General features: G+C 37.0%; 1 protein-coding gene across 1 annotated transcript in view; it reads left to right on the top strand.

The window, feature by feature from the left end:
* Positions 1–18,074, top strand: part of TMPRSS15 (transmembrane serine protease 15) — a 136,969-nt gene extending 118,895 nt beyond the window's left edge. The window contains exons 22-25 of the mRNA XM_024239482.3: positions 5,094–5,275; positions 7,256–7,351; positions 10,987–11,126; positions 17,065–18,074. Of these exons, the coding sequence (XP_024095250.3) occupies positions 5,094–5,275; positions 7,256–7,351; positions 10,987–11,126; positions 17,065–17,220 (574 nt within the window). The 3' untranslated portion in view covers positions 17,221–18,074. The remainder of the gene's footprint in view (positions 1–5,093; positions 5,276–7,255; positions 7,352–10,986; positions 11,127–17,064) is intronic.
* Positions 18,075–18,151: the final 77 nt, after the last annotated feature.

The following is an 18,151-nucleotide window of genomic DNA, read 5'->3' as shown; positions in this document are numbered from 1 at the left end:
ATATTGTCGGTATTTAAAATAATGACTTGGATAAGATTATGTATGAGGCCAGTGTAGATATAAAAGAGAAGGCCGAAGGCAGACCCCTGGGGTATTCTAAAATTTAGAGTTTAAGATGAACAAAAAAGACCCGGGGGAATAAAAAGACTGAGGAAGAACAGAGAGTGAAATGAAAGGCAAATCACAAGTGCATGGTGAATCCTGGAAGTCAAGTGAAGAAAAGAATTCAAAGACGATTCCTTAAGTTTCAGGAATAATCTACCGAGTAAAATTATGCTCAGGAGTGTTTGGCCTATTTCTGGTTTCCTGTATTTACTTCTGTTTCTTACACTTATGCAAATAAGCATATACCCATATTTTAAAAACAGATTTCTACTTAAAATTAAATAAAAATATTCACATATATGAAACTCTTTTCCTTACTCATGAAAAGGAAGAAAAATTAAACATATCCTTGTTGTCTACCCTCCTTTTATAATAAAACTACCTTTTGCACCTGTTAACTTTTCTCTTTTGAGTTTCATTGCAGACACATGGCCTTTCATAAACAGCTCATTTCTTTTAACTAGGGTAATTATAATGATCATTATATGAGAGTCATCTTGTTAAAACTTGGCCAATGTTATTTCATTTAATCTGGCTTGTTTGTACTTTCAGAATTGCCCGATATTCTTGAAAACTTTCTTACTCTCTGGCAACAACACTATGTTTCAGAAACATTCTAATTTTCAGTTGCCTTAAATATTAGAATTGGCTAGCCATCTAGGAATCCTCGTTATATTCAGAGGAGAATAAAAATAGAGACCAAAAGTGCTGTGCTTGGTGTAAACATCAGTGTTGGCGTGGTGCAAAGTTGTTGAGGTTGCTGTTGTGCCACCTTTAATAATAGTAAAACAGGAAAAAGGTTTTAATTTACAGTTTTGGATTCCCATTGATTTTCTTTTCCTTTCAGCCTGTTGTGATGCTCTATCATAGCTGTCTTACCATATTTGCTTTCTACTGCATTGAAATTCCCACCTACAAATGGACATCCTGATGCCTAGAGTGGTGAAGTTATTTTCACATCCGCACATAGCCACATACATCTGGGGTACCACTAGTTCATCTTATCTGGTGCTGCTTCTGCATCTCAGGAAATGGGAAAAAAGCATCTTTTTTCAAAGAAGCATCTTTGGGGTTACAGAGACCACGAGTGTATGTTTTTCTGCCCTCTCCAACCTGCTGTGCTTCTCTTTCTCTTGCTACGGTGACAAATGTCTTGCTTGTGCAGGACAGATGGTGAAATGCAGCAAAAATTCAGCCAACTTCTTTTTTTGGGGGGTGGGGGGCAGAGTTTCGCTCTTGTCACCCAGGCTGGAGCGCAATGGCACAATTTTGGCTCCCTGGAAACTCTGCCTCCCGGGTTCAAGCGATTCTCCTGCCCCAGCCTCCCGAGTAGCTGGGATTACAGGCATGCACCACCATGCCTGGCTAATTTTTGTATTTTTGGTAGAGACGGGGTTTCACCGTGTTGGCCAGGCTGGTCTCAAACTCCTGACCTCAGGTGATCCACCTGCCTCGGTCTCCCAAAGTAAATTCAGCCAATTTCTATCTAAAGATGCCCTATCTTTGCCATCTTTATCCTCTACTAGATTGGGGATTTCCTATTCAAGGTGGTTCTCACCTTCTCCTGTGCCCATCTATCTTCTGTCCTATAGCTCTTCCTTCCTTTACTAGAAAGGGGATGCTTTGAGACCAGATTTTAAAGCATAAAAAGTCCCATCTCTTCATCTAAAATGATTTTTCTGAAGGCTGTCTTCCCCTACCCCTCAGATTTGGGTATATAAAAAAGCTACGAAGTTTTCTGCATTGCTCAATATCCCAACAGTGATTACAAAGTACAGATTGTTGAGTGCCACTCCAACTTTCCAAATTAGAATTTCTGGAAATGGAAATTAGAAATCTAAAGTTTTAGAAACTTCCTCAAGTGGCTCTAGAACTTAAGAACTATTGGCTGTAAGCTCTGTATTCTCCAGTCATTTTCCACTGAGGAAAAGCTCTAAAATTACTGCCAGATGGACTAGTACTAGTGGTGCTTGTGCTAGTGTTGGTTTTGTGGTGGGGAAGTTAAGTGCATGACAGAAAGATTTGTGGAGCAACCATTCTCTTTGAGAGAAAGATGTAAATGATACATGGTGGTGGAATTTTTCCTATCCATGGTGCTGCTCATAGATACTGAAGTAATAAAAACATGCAAGAGAGGCTATTTTCTATGTGGCACAATAAACAATTTTGGAAATTATCAAGAATGTGTCAGATTAATATTGTTGTAAATTGTATTGAGTTAGATGAGTAGCTTGAAGCATGTATATTTAATCTGCACGTTCCTGGTTTGTATATTGGTTTTCTACTTAAGTCCTTAAAATAATGAAAGGAAATGTTGATTACTAAACTATGTTACCTGCAAGCTCTCTCATATCAGTAATTATGTTGGTTAGTTCTCAGATAAAGTATAGTATTTACAAAAGAGAAGAATTTGGGAGTTTAGATGCTCTTTCTCTGAAATACCTTAATTTAACATTTATTTAAGTCTATAGCAAATAAACTGCATACACCTCTCTGAACTTCTATATGAAAAATTCTGAAGATAAAATATGTAGAAAACATCTGAGGAGACAATCCTATAACTTTTAATAATGACATGTCCTCTGTTAACTCCAGCTTACATATAATGATCTCATACACTGTGAGCAAATATTAATAGTTAATTCATTAATATAGCTAATATTATTTATATAGATCATTTATATACATATACTATAAATTATAAATACTATTATAATACATTGGTTATATGAATATAACAGAAAATATGATGTATAAATAAATTTAATAAAATGCCAAATATGAAACATATGGTATAGTAATTATAAGATTAATTTTTTGTAAATATTGAGTGAATGTGTGAGGTAAATGTTGAGTAAAAAAAAATCATACAATTTTTAAAATAAAGTAACTACTTCATACCTGTCAGTCTTAAGAGGCAGGCTACTCAAGTGAAAACTGACCAGTTGAGCTTTAGGAAATATACTTAACATGTGATAGAGAAAGAAGTTCAGAAATAGAACACCAGGGAAGAGATTTGGCTTTGTTCACTCTCCCTACATAGGCTAAAGTAGACACGGGAATCCTAGGGTACAGTGGAAGTGGGGTGCTGTCTGAAATTATCAAGATGCCAAGCATGGCTGAAGTACAGCTTCCTCTGACCTGGAGAAGAGAAAGCAAGAAGACCTCTTGTCAAGCCTCTACAGCACCATAATGACCTCCTGGCCCAGTCTCTAAGCCACTTAAGGAGCTGCCACCAACCACTAGGAGCAGAGATAACTTTCCCTATGAGGAACCAGGGAAAGCAACAGCAGAGCTTATCGCTCCCTCTTGCCCCCCACATCTCCAGTCCTTCCTTCTAGTTCTCAATCCCTCCCACGGCACCCCACTCAGAGCTGTATGAGGCACCCCAGTCACTGGTGTAAGTGCAGGCTCTAAAGTCAGACAGCTCCAATTAAAGTCACCTCCTACCATTTAGATAATCAGCGCCTAGTTGGTTCTGATTGTAAAATTATGATGAGGATTAAACGAAGAGATACAAAAGTTCTTGGTATTGCACTTGGCACCAAGTAGTATTTTGTTGCTACAGAGCACTTAGGTGTATTTCTTCAAGTTTTAATGCAATGTGGTTGTCAGTGGATGCTTTACTGAATGCGTGGATGCTCATTGGCTTTACTGATGACTGCTACCTGACCAAACATAGTAATTTGGTAAATAAAACAAAGTGATAGATAGATGTAAGTAACTTCATGCCCTTTATACATCTGTAAGTGACTTGGATTTGAATATTTAAATACCACATTAAACAAGGCGTTTGCAACTGTTAAGAATTGAATCGATAGCTCTGCCTAGGATTGCAACCATTGAATTTTACCTTCATTGTGAATATGGCTTAACTGGCTTAATTCCAGCTGATAATTCCTTTGTGTGAAGAAATCGCAGGCCAATAGCACATTTAAAAGTCCTTGCACACTTTCAAATCATAATATAGTACCCAATTTAATCTGTTCTACAACACAAGTGTTATCCTTTACCAATTATTATAGATGGCCAACATTGTATATGGAGATTATTCAAGTTTATATGTTAGATTATAAAAATTATAATAAGGCATACTGTTTACTTTTTTTTTTTTTTTTTTTGAGGCGGAGTCTCGCTCTGTCGCCCAGGCTGGAGTGCAGTGGCGCGATCTCGGCTCACTGCAAGCTCCGCCCCCCGGGTTCACGCCATTCCGGTGCCTCAGCCCCCCGAGTAGCTGGGACTACAGGCGCCCGCCACCACGCCCAGCTAATTTTTTGTATTTTTAGTAGAGACGGGGTTTCACCGTGTTAGCCAAGATGGTCTCGATCCCCTGACCTTGTGATCTGCCCGCCTCGGCCTCCCAAAGTGCTGGGATTACAGGCGTGAGCCACTGCGCCCGGCTTGTTTACTTTAACTATATGTGAATTCAATGACTCTCTAAATGGGAAATGCATCTGAACTTCCTTCCATTATACTACAGTTGCTACAGTTGTCTGAAAAAGCCCTGAACAGGGACACAATTTCCACAGTGAAATGTGACCTAAGACAGAAGTTCTCCAACCTAGCCATGTATTATATATATTAGCACAAATTGGGAGATTTAATTTTAAAAGTATTTTTTAAATTGTCTGGTGGACTATTCCAGACCCACTACATTAGAATCGGGGGAAGGAGGGGAAGTAGGTGTCAGCATTATTTAAAAGCACCCCACGGGACTGCAATGTACAACCACAGTTGAGAACTACAATCTAGAACTAGAGCTCAGCATATGACTTAAGAGGAGGGAAACAGAGAGATTAGCACTAATTAGGGCTTTCTTTATGTTATGAAAATAAAGATTTGAGGAATATTTTTAAAGGATGATTCTTCAGAGAAATTAAAGAACATCCCAGGATAGAAACATATTCTGAAATGTCATGATGAAGATCTTCTAGAAGGGAACTGCTTTGGATGGAGAGTGTCTCATATTTCTTCATTACTATTTTCAGGAGAAATTTAGAGCCATCCAAGTGGACAGCAATCCTAGGCCTGCATATGACATCAAATCTGACCTCTCCTCAAACAGTCCCTCGAATGATAGATCAAATTGTCATAAACCCTCATTACAATAGGCGAAGAAAGGACAACGACATTGCCATGATGCATCTGGAATTTAAAGTGAATTACACAGGTAAAACAAAAAACTCACTCTTAGTCATATTATCTGCCAAAATTAATTCAAAATTAGATTTCAAATATTATCAATGTCAATGCATTAATTCATAAAAGTTAGATAATTTGTTACATAAATCATTAGAACTTAAATGGGATTAGGGAGTAGAGAGAAATATATTAAATTTCTATCATCAGGATGTTTAAATTCAACTTTCTGGAAAGGACCATAGAATAAAACTCTCTCAGCCCTGTATAACCAGTAAACTCAAAGGAGAAGCTCAGATAAATAGATGATGTTATTATGCATGCCCTCTCTATTTTTCATGTAAAAGAAAGGCAGGTTCATCTACCAAAAAGGCAGAGCAAGACATAAACTGAGAGAAAAACATATGTTCTGTGGGGAAAGTGAGCAAGAATTAAGTTATTCATACGAGGAAGTTTGGTTTTTTGTTTTGTTTTGTTGTGTTGTTTTGTTTTGTTTTGTTTTGAGACGGAGTCTCACTCTGTTGCCCAGACTGGAGTGCAGTGGCACGATCTTGGCTCACTGCAACCTCCACCTCCCAGGTTCAAGCGATTCTCCTGTCTCAGCCTCCCAGGTAGAGGGGACTACAGGTGCATGCCACGATGCCCAGCTAATTTTTTTTCTTGTATTTTTAGTAGAGACGGGGTTTCACCATGTTGACCAGGATGATCTCAATCTCTTGACCTCATGATCTGCCCGCCTTGGCTTCCCAAAGTGCTGGGATTACAGGTGTGAGCCACCATGCCCGGCCTTCATAGCATGAAGTTTTTAATGGAGATTCGATAATATTATCTGAGTGGCAAATGAAGGACTTCCTCCAAATGCCTGGAAAATGTGCAAGAAATCCCCTGATAAAGTGAACTTTATCATGAAGGGCTCTGCTCAATTCTGACTTTTATTCCTAAGTCTTTTTCAGTGCCCAGTTAGGAGAAAGTGCTGCCATCTCTATGTTTTCATGGGGTTTGATCTATACATGCGTTATAGCACTTATCAAAAGCAGACTATTGCTACGGTTAGTTGTATATCCCTGTCCTTAAGGATAAGCACTGTGTCTTATTCATTTTTGTGTCTGCCCTAGGTCTTACACGCAGTGGGTGCTTAAGAGTGCCAGTTGGCTTGTAAATTGATGCAAGAAGGGCTTTAAAAGTCAGTGACCAATGTCAATGCTTCCATAATTGCCCTGTAAAACAACCTCCTAAAAGCTTTTTTAACATGGTGATAATTGGGGAAAATAAAAAAGCCTCAGAACATTTGCCCAAGTTTCTATTAATTGATGCTGAAAATCATTCTTACCATAATTTTCAGAGAACTGGCACCACTTTCTATTAAGCACCATAATTTTATTTAAAAATAAAATATAAATGATTACCTCCAGAACTAAGACATTTTTTACACTATAAAAGAGTAATGAGGGCCGGGTGCCATGGCTCACGCCTGTAATCCCAGCACTTTGGGAGGCCGAGGCGGGGGGATCACGAGGTCAGGAGATCGAGACTATCCTGGCCAACGCAGCGAAACCCTGTCTCTACTAAAAAAAAAAATACAAAAAATTAGCAGGGCGTGGTGGCGGGCACCTGTAGTCTCAGCTTACTCGGGAGGCTGAGGCAGGAGAATGGCGTGAACCCAGGAGGCGGAGCTTGCAGTGAGCTGAGATCGTGCCACTGCACTCCAGCCTGGGTGACAGAGTGAGACTCTGTCTCAAAAAAAAAAAAAAAAAAAGTAATGAGGAGACTAGTAAAAGACCCTAAAAGGCCACCAGTGGTAGCCGATCTGTTGTCAGAAAGTGCTGCTTTGAAATGCCTATTTCCCCTAAGACCGATGTCTAAAATTTTTACAGGTAGGATAAAACAAAAATACATGTTTTTTAGATTAAATGTTGAGAATGATTGATTTTTAAAACTTGTCAGAAATGCTTGTAAATCTGTTCTTTCTTTTTCTTTGTTTGTTGATTTTGCTGTTTGCTTGTTTTTCCAGATTACATACAACCTATTTGTTTACCAGAAGAAAATCAAGTTTTTTCTCCAGGAAGGAATTGTTCTATTGCTGGTTGGGGGACGGTTGTCTATCACGGTAAATTATCAGACTCAAAAAAAAAAAAAAAAAACCCTGAAAAACGGTTTTGATAGTGAAAAACGGACTATCATAATATCCTGTGAATACTTTCAACATCTTTGCAAATCTTATATAACAATTTTTTCAGTATCTCCTAAAAGTACCGTCAAGCATGTACATATATATTTAGAGTTGTGTATCTGTAGAGCTTTCAAAGATATACTTGTAGAGTTTGTGTATTTGTAGAATTTTGTTTGTTTGCTTGTTTTTGAGACAGAGTCTCGCAATGTTGCCCAGGCTGGAGTGCGGTGGCGCCATCTTGGCTCACTGCAAACTCCGCTTCCCGGGTTCGCACCATTCTGCTGCCTCAGCCTCCCGAGTAGCTGGGACTACAGGCGCCCGCCACCACGCCCGGCTAACTTTTTTTTTGTATTTTTAGTAGAGACGGGGTTTCACCATGTTGGCCAGGATGGTCTCGATCTCCTGACCTCGTGATCTGCCTGCCTCAGCCTCCGAAAGTGCTGGGATTATAGTCGTGAGCCACCGTGCCCAGCCTATATATTTGTAGAGTTTTTAGAAATTTTTTCGGATTGCATAGAAGATATTATAAAACTATATTCTTTTGAGGGGGAATTCAAGTGTCCCCCAACCTCAATATCTAATTTTAGTATTATAAACACTGATAAACTTAAAAAAACCTCATTAAAATGAATATACACTAGGGTTACAAAAATTAATTTTTGTAAAGCATATGATAAAGTCTCATGAAAAGCCAAATTGTTACCTGTCACATTTTCCAAACTAATGAAACTATCTTTATTTATAATGTGAAGGCCTCTACACTCACATTTTCTTAAAATGAGAATGGAATCTCTTCTAACTTGAACATGCTAATTCTGCTTACTGACAAGAGGGCTCAGATTTGACATGAATCTTACATTTGCATCCAGCAGTTGATACACCATTCACCCCCAGCATCAACTGCATGTTTTCCAAACACAGAAATCATACATATTAAAAATAATCATACTTTTTTTTGAAAAGTATTCTCGTACTTCATACCCTTTAAATGTAACCACAAGGCTCATTGGCTGTGGAATTTCTAATAGGAGTGCCCTATCTGGGACAGAGTTTTAACCACTCATAAATAATAAAGCACCAGAAAAGGCTCTGTAGTCTGATAAGAGGACCTGATCCCTGCAGTCACAACAAATTATAGCCATGACGTTTAAAAGTCCTAAATGTATTTAAGATGAAAATGCAGAAAATCTTGTGGAAAGGTAGAGGGTCTCAGAATCAAAGTACTCACATTTAAAATGTCCTATTATAAGAGAAAGCACAAAGTTCTAAGTCAAATGCTTTTCTGATAACTCCTACAAAAGTTCTTCACAGTAATGACACTGTATTGCTGAAAATGCCTCATGTCTGCTGTCCATCAAGTATATTGAAGTCAAAGACTGTATATTCATATATTTCTCCCTCTTGAAAAATATTAGGATTTATTAAACTTGAAATTTAAACAGTAAAAATGATTCCTAGATAGATATTTTCTCTTTTCAGACTTCAAGCTAAAAGACATTTTATGACCACAATGTGGGCTCTTCAAAAACAAATTAACCAATAACAAAATTTGAAACTCTTTACTTCATAGGAATTTTTTTCTGTTTTTTGGATTTTTTTTTAAAAGCTGAGTAAATGTGGCTTACGTTTACTTATTGTTACTAAAGATATATGTCTGATTGACTTAAGAAAGTCTCTAAGAGTGGTATGGAGCCAGGAAATAAACTGTATCTGAGATCAATTTCATTTAGGAATAAACAGCTAGATCATGTTTAAATATTTCTTGAGTAATGGTTAAGTTTCACATAGTTTATGAACTTTGCTTTATGACTTCCATCTACATAATTCCATAAAATCCCAGTTTTCTGGCTGGGTGCGGTGGCTCATGCCTGTAACCCCCACACTTCGGGAGGCCGAGCCGGGCAGATCACCTGAGGTCAGGAGTTCAAGACCAGCCTGGCCAACATGGTGAAACCCCGTCTCTACTTAAAATACAAAAAAAAATTAGTCAGGCGTGGTGGTACGCACCTGTAATCCCAGCTACTCGGGAGGCTGAGGCAGGAGAATCACTTGAACCCGGGAGGCGGAGGTTGCAGTGAGCTGAGATTGTGCCATTGCACTCCAGCCTGGAGGACAAGAGCTAGGCTTCGTCTAAAAAAAAAAAAAATTCCCAGTTTTCAATCTTTTGAGTATATTATACTAATTAATTAGCTAGGAAAACCACGAACATATTGTTCACTAGGAAGAAATGAGGTGATACTAGTTAGTTAAATCAAGGCAATCAGTAAACAGACACTGCTCAAATGTTCCTTTACCAAACAGTTTTATCATCTACCAAACAAATTTTAATTCATTGACAAGCAGCAGAAGTGGCCTTGGTTTTTATCATAAAATTAAAGTCTGCCAAGCCATCCTTGATCCTCATAGAATGGATAACAGTGAGATGCCAAATTTTCTCTTCCATTTTAATCTCTCCAATTCATTTTCTTAACTTATAGTCCATTGTCAAACTTGAAAAGTTATCTAGTAATGTTTACTCCATGTTCACTGCCATGCTGGTACCTTGAAATTGATCATTGTGGAAGTGTTTACGTCAGTAAAATGAGAAGAAGGCCCATGGGGCTTTCATTTTTCTGGAGAGACAATTGATATACATTTACCAACGCACTGCTGAGTCATACATATCTGTTTTGCATCTAAATTACACACACACACGTACACGGGTGCACGAACACACTTTTTTTGCTTCCTTCATCTTTTTAGTGCATGAATTAAATTTAGCTAGAAATGAGGTCACATAAATTTTTTCAGCCTCAATGGCTGTCAAATGTACTAACTTCTCTTCAACGTTCCGCCTCTCTTGAGGAACCAAATAGAAATGCTAATTATTAGAAAGTGCTTATCATGTACCTTTTCTGGGGCACTAGACACCTGCTTGTTTCACATCTCTCTTGGGATTAGTATTTCAGCAGAGATTCGTACTTCTAGTGGATGAATCATTTTGTAAAAAGCAGGTAAGTACACTCTGCTTTATTTTTTAAAATGCCTCCTTTCTCTTCACCTGGGTATGGATGACAAGCTGATTGCCCCTAGACCAGGGCATAGTTCATCTGAGCTTTGTCCTCTGCTCAGTGTGCACCTGCTCACTCACACAGCACCACAAAGAAGCTGAATGCTATTATACGGAAGCGAGCACCTCCTCAGGTGCCAAATGAAAAGCGCTTCTGGATTTCTGAGCCGTTGCTAATTTCCATGAATGAAACACTTTGTGTTGGTGAGCATTTTCCCCATGAGCAATCCTGTAACTGTTTAAAATCACAGAAGATGCCCAAAGACCATCTAGTCTAATCCATCACCCCTACTAGCCGTTTGGTAAAAAAGAAGAGCTTTCCTGTTATCCATTTGGCAAAATCCACAGATGGGCTTTATTATGTGCTTTAGTGTGCAAGGTTTAGTATTTAGTTCCATTATATATACACACAGTACTTGATAATGAGAGTGAAATGTTGGAATAAATAAGACTGATGGTAGTTCATTCAAGGATGCATGTTGATCACTTCTGACTGGCTGGCTGCATTCTCCATTTTGAGCAGGTACTACTGCAAACATATTGCAAGAAGCTGATGTTCCTCTTCTATCAAATGAGAAATGCCAACAGCAGATGCCAGAATATAACATTACTGAAAATATGATATGTGCAGGCTATGAAGAAGGAGGAATAGATTCTTGTCAGGTAAAGATGTAAAACTGCTCACTGTACATTTTCAGAAAGCACTGGTATTATAGTTATTTCATTGCTTAACAATAATTTGGGAGTAAAGAAATAATCAAGCTTCTTTCATTTCTCTTCTTTTACAAAACTGTTACTTTTTGCCTATTTGCGTAATCCTCTTAGGTAGACCTGAGCATTGGAAACAAAAATTATTTTTTAAGAAAATAGGTTACAAATCGATGTCTTTGGAGACTAGACATGATACTTGAATGTGTGAGGCAGCCAGCTAAAATGAGCAGTGGGCCTGGGTTGAGCCAGAAAGTGTGCACCTTATCTAAAAGCATTTCTTTTCAAATTTCCAATTATTTTAAACCCCTTGCAAAATTAAAACAAACAAACAAAAACAGGGCCTGAGGGCCAGTTTAGTCTGTGGGCCTCTAAATTTCAACCCTGAATTTAAAATATCATCCAGGCGTGCAGTAACCTGAAGTAATTTCTTGATGAAAACCTGCATAGCCTCGTTAGAGTCAATTTACAGCTAACCAAAGGGGAGGTAAATAACTTAATAGACTGGCATAACCCTGGCTCTGGTTTTTATATTATCGTTTACACTTTATATTAGAAATGTAGTAACTTGAACTTGCTGTAGTGCTAATGTCAATATTGCAGTAAATTTGAAGTGTCAATAGCTCTTGACCTGTGTGACATTACAAAAAAACTCTTACCCACATAGTAACTTCACTGAAATATCTTGCCACCTAAGAATAATGTTCCTGTCTATTAGCTCCATGAAATCCAAGTACACACAATAAATAAAAAGGGAAGTTCTGCTAGATTTTAGAATTGTAATTAATTTTTAGGTACAGCATGGGATAGTTATGAAGAGCATGGATTCTACGTTCAGACTACTCTTGTTTGATCCTGGCTGTAACACTTATTGGTGAGACTTTGGGCAAGTGACTTAGGGTTTATGGAGAGGTTTAAATGAGATAACCCATGTAAGGCATCAAGCAATTACTCAAAAATGTTAACAAGTTTTTATTATGAAACTAGGAAATAAATTTTCTGGCGTATTTTCTATATTTGAAAATTAATAATATATCAATGCTTTAATGTCTGCTGGATTAAACCTGCTGGCATTACTGACCAAAGGAATAATTACTAAATGAAGAAATAGCCGTTTATCTCATAGGAAAATGGTTTCACTGTGTTAAAGTGTAGCAACTTATTTTATATATTAACATATATGTCATACCACCAATACATGACAAGCCATATAAATTGACGCTTATTCAGATCATCTGTATATAAGTCCTCTAGTTAAATCAACGTATTTAGTTGTGTTAAACTTCCAGCTTAGTTTTACATTTATTCTGCTTTGATAAATGCTTGCAAATTCAAGACAAATAGGATGGCTTTTTTCTTGTTTAAAATTTATCTCCGGGTCTTATACTTCTTTTTTAAAATGAAAAGCGTGCTAAAGGTAAGATATATTGCCACTTAGAAGGAAATCTATAGAATTCTTGTGCAGGAGGGAAATCATCTGGAGAACTTCAATTACAGCTAATGGGGATGGTGTGGCAGACACCTCACGCACTAGGCAGAAAATACGACGGCTGATGCTGTTGATTTTAGGGTTACATTAAGTCATTAACTCATGCCAGGTCTCTGAAATCTTATAGTTAGCTCTGATTCTACACAGTCTAAGCATGTTATTCCTTGGTAAGTAAGAAGTCTCCCACATAAAGTAATACCTTGTATAATAAAATGTTATCGTAATTGAGTAATTAATACACTAGATTGTCACATGATTTTCTTTGTTCAATTTTAATACTATGTTTTCTAACAGGATTAACTGATTAAATAAGAATGCATTCTTTAAAATTGTGAGCATGTTATTACTGATACATTATTTGAGTAAGTTCTTTGAAGCATCATTTTTTAGCCTTACAATGGCAAAGAACGTGCCTTACTAGTCATCCACAACTTCTGACTTACCAAAGGCTTGCCTTTTAGTGGTAGTAGTTTGGATTTAAAGGCAACACCAATGGCTGGAGAATATCTCCTCTACCTAAAATTCAGAGACTGACGCTCTACTCACCATTCCAAGCCATATTCTATTCCAATGGCCTTCAATGCGTGGCCTCCAGTCCAGCAGCACCACCTGAGAACCTGCTAGAAATGCAAATTCTCAGGTCTCATCACATATCTGCTGAATCAGAAACTATAAGGGTGGGGCCCGCTATGTGTGTTTGTCACATCTTCCAGGAGATTCTGATGCACACTGAAGTATGAGAAGTATTGTTCTCAACAAAAATGGTCACCAACCCTTGCACTCAGACACTCAAAGAAGGTACTGATTTTTATTTTTACTTATAAATATAGCATCTCACTAGAAGCATAAATTTAAGGTTAATATTTTATGTTCTGTAAATTCATGCATATTTTTAAAAATATTTATTTATTTATTTATTATTTATTTATTTATTTATTTTTGATTCAGAGTTTTGCTCTTATTGCCCAGGCTGGAGTGCAGTGGCATGATCTCCACTCACTGCAACCTCCACCTGCCAGATTCAAGTGATTCTCCTGCCTCAGCCTCCCAAGTAGCTGGGATTACAGGCATCCGTCACCACACCTGGCTAATTTTTTGTATTTTTAGTAAAGACCTGGTTTCACCATGTTGGCCAGGCTGATCTCAAACTCCTGACCTCAGGTGATCCACCTGTCTCAGCCTCCCAAAGTGCTGAGATCACAGGTGTGAGCCACCGCGCCAGGCCCCATGCATATTTTTGAAGTACTCATATATCTCCAAGACACTGGAAGAATGAAATATTAATACCTTCACTGAACAAATCAGAAAATTAAGGAAAGGCAACAAACATATGAAAAAAAAACTCAGCATCACTGATCATTAGAGAAATGCAAATCAAAACCACAATGAGATACCATCTCATGCCAGTCAGAATGGCAATTACTAAAAAGTCAAGAAACAATAGATGCTGGCAAGGTTGTGAGGAACTAGGAACACTTTTACACTGTTGGTGAGAATGTAAATGAGTTCAACCATTGTGGAAGACAGTGTGGCGATTCCTCAAGGATCTAGAACCAGAAATACCATTTGACCCAGCAATCCCATTACTGGGTATACACCCAAGGGAATATAAATCATTATACTGTAAAGACATATGTACACCTATATTTATTGCAGCACTATTTACAATAGCAAAGACTTGGAACCAACCCAAATGCCCATCAATGATAAACCAAATAAAGAAAATGTGGCACATATACACCATGGGATACTATGCAGCCATAAAAGGGAATGAGATCACATCATTTGCAGGGACATGGATGAAGCTGGAAGCCATCATCCTCAGCAAACTAACACAGGAACAGAAAATCAAACACTGCATGTTCTCACTCATGAGTGGGAGTTGAACAATGAGAACACATGGACACAGGACAGGGAACAACACACACCAGGGCCTGTTGGGGACTGGGGGGTGAGGGGAAGGAACTTAGAGGGCAGGTCAATAGGTTCAGCAAACCACCATGGCACACGTATACCTTTGTAACAAACCTGCACATTCTGGATGTGTATCCCAGACCTTAAAGTAAAATTTAAAAGAAAAGAAAATTAAAGTAAGGAGAAGTTACATAACTAAACCGATGTGTTATAGTTAGATGACAGGAAGTAATGGAAACAGACTGAGGTCTCCCAATCAGATAGACCACCCAGCCGATAGGCAACAAGTCTGCCGCAGGATCCTTAAATAACTGCAACTGACCCAGTATGTTCTGGGTAAAATCCTTGTTCTATCTGGATCCTCTTGTCTATTAAAAAATTAAATTATTTTAGAAGATATGTAAAAAAAAAATGACTCCTTTTACAAATATCCAAACAGCTGAAGTTTATTTTTAGTAATTTCCAAGTCATATAAAATGTATTTTGATCCTTGAATATAAACAGTTCCATAAATATTTCAGAACCTATATTACAGATTAAGGGCTTGGGATGGAGAAATAGAAATCACAGTCCCTGCTTTCAAACAGCTTGAACACATTTGTTACACTAGAATGTTGGTAACCTATGGTCACCAATGCAATTTATGTTCCTGTGTACGGAGGGGAAAAAAGGTGCATTGATAGACTACATTTTTTTCTTTAAACATAGAGCTCAAAGATGATAAAGGATCAGACAAAAAGTCTCTTAGGATATTTCTAGCATCTAGCTGGGATTGAAATATTCTATGAAAAAAATGCTCATCATCACTGGCCATCAGAGAAATGCAAATCAAAAGCACAATGAGAAACCATCTCACACCAGTTAGAATGGCAATCATTAACAAGTCAGGAAACAACAGGTGCTGGAGAGGATGTGGAGAAATAGGAACACTTTTACACTGTTGGTGGGACTGTAAACTAGTTCAACCATTGTGGAAGTCAGTGTGGCGATTCCTCAGGGATCTAGAACTAGAAATACCATTTGACCCAGCCATCCCATTACTGGGTATATACCCAAAGGACTATAAATCATGCTGCTAGAAAGACACATGCACACATATGTTTATTGCGGCACTATTCACAATAGCAAAGACTTGGAACCAACCCAAATGTCCAACAATGATAGACTGGATTAAGAAAATGTGGCACATATACACCATGGAATACTATGCAGCCATAAAAAATGATGAGTTCATGTCCTTTGTAGGGACATGGATGAAACTGGAAGCCATCATTCTCAGCAAACTATCGCAAGGACAAAAAACTAAACACCGCATGTTCTCACTCATAGGTGGGAATTGAACAATGAGAACACATGGACACAGGAAGGGGAACATCACACTCTAGGGACTGTTGTGGGGTGGGGGGAGGGGGGAGGGATAGCATTAGGAGATATACCTAATGCTAAATGGCGAGTTAATGGGTGCAGCACACCAGCATGGCACATGTGTACATATGTAACTAACCTGCACATTGTGTACATGTACCCTGAAACTTAAAGTATAATTTAAAAAAAAAAGAATTAAAAAAAAGAAATTTAATTAAAATATTGTCCTCTGGATCAAAACATGGGTGAATTTATATTTTATTAATAAAGGAATGAAATGTGGAAAAAAATGAAATATTCTATTATACCAGTGATTTCAAAACACATAGAACTTTAAATGTCTTCATAAATATAAAAAATAAATTAATTGAAAAGATTTGCCTAATTAATACAGGAAAAATACTTGTCAATTTTGTGTCATTAAATAATGATATTATATGTTTGTATTATCATTGCATTACACAGGAATCATATGCAAATAAAATCTATGAAATTTACTTTACCAGGATCTGCTGTAATTAATATTCATAAAAATTAAAAATATTTCTTAGTTTGAAATCTCAGATGAAAACATGAGTAATTACCACTAAAAATTATATCACAGACTTCCTTATTTCAGTTGAAATGTTTTTCAAATAGGATGGTGTTTGTTGAGCCCCAAAAAGATAATACTACCCAAGAGAACTAAAATCTACTTTATGTGTGAGTTCCTAATTTTTCCAAAAAGTATATTGTGAAATAATTTGTCTTTCTCACAATGTCCTTTGTGACACTTACAGCAGATCTCCTTAAATAAAATGATTGGCTTTTAATAAATATTTTGTTTGAGATGCTTTCCATAGCTGTGCTTTAAAGAACTTCTTAGTATCCACCAAAATGCCTAATTAAAGTAGCGAAACTTTTACTAAAAAGGTGCACTATAAAAATTATAAATTATGTCTTAGTTATTATAGTTTCTCTGTCTCCTTACTGAGGTTCTCATTCCTGACTTAGAGTGAAAGTGAGAATATATACAGATGACTTGCAATTAAATCATATTTTTTAATTTATTTGATACAAATAATTTTATGTGTTTAGATCAATTGACCACATATCTACAATTTTGTTTTGTAATTCACTCTTTAGGGAGATTCAGGAGGACCGTTAATGTGCCAAGAAAACAACAGGTGGTTCCTTGCTGGTGTGACCTCATTTGGATACAAGTGTGCCCTGCCTAATCGCCCTGGAGTGTATGCCAGGGTCTCAAGGTTTACCGAATGGATACAAAGTTTTCTACATTAGAGCACTTCTTAAACCAAACATGAAAGTCAGATTATTTTCCCATTCTACTCTAGAAAGCATGGAAATTAAGTGTTTAGTACAAAAATTTTCAAAAGTTACGAAAACTTTTAATTCTTACCTATACCAATGAAATGCTAGGGGGCCAGGGAAACAAAATTTTAAAAATAATCAAATTCACCTTAGTAATACAGAGTAACTTTAAAATACCATTAAATACATTTGTATTTCATTGTGAACAGGTATTTCTTCACAGATCTCATTTTTAAAATTCTTAATGATTATTTTTATTATTTACTGTTGTTTAAAGGGATGTTATTTTAAAGCATATACCATACACTTAAGAAATTTGAGCAGAATTTAAAAAAGAAAGAAAATAAATTGTTTTTCCCAAAGTATGTCACTGTTGGAAATAAACTGCCAGAAATTTTCTAGTTCCAGTTTAGCTTGCTGCTATTAGCAGAATCTCAATCGTTTCTCTGTCTTTTCTATCAAAATTTTAAACATATGCATAACCTTAGTATTTTCCCCACTAATAGAAACTATTTATTGTAAACTTATGTCACAGGCCTGGACTAAATTGATTTTACATTCCTCTTAAATAAGTTAATTAAATAAAAGATAAATTAACTGATATGGTCATTGTATATTAGATAAATTTTACCTATTTATTTCAAGTTAGTATTTTTAAGTCTCAAAAAAATAATCAGACATACCAAAGAAATGCACCTATTACAAATCCTGGTCTTGGTTTATGTGTGTTACAGTGGATATTTCTAATATGTGAAAAACTTATTTAGACACAGCTGAATCGCCCATGAGAAGGTCAAATATGTGTAATAAATGAATTTGCTTCACTTGTTTAATCTCTTGGATCATTTCCAGAATAAGTGCTGACTTCAATTTAGCTCACCACATGGAATCTTTTGATGTA

The sequence above is a fragment of the Pongo abelii genome, chromosome 22 (genome assembly GCF_028885655.2).
Source record: "Pongo abelii isolate AG06213 chromosome 22, NHGRI_mPonAbe1-v2.0_pri, whole genome shotgun sequence".
Lineage (NCBI taxonomy): Eukaryota > Metazoa > Chordata > Mammalia > Primates > Hominidae > Pongo > Pongo abelii.
The sequence above is the reverse complement of the archived record's forward strand: the minus strand, read 5'-3'. Positions and strand labels throughout refer to the sequence as shown.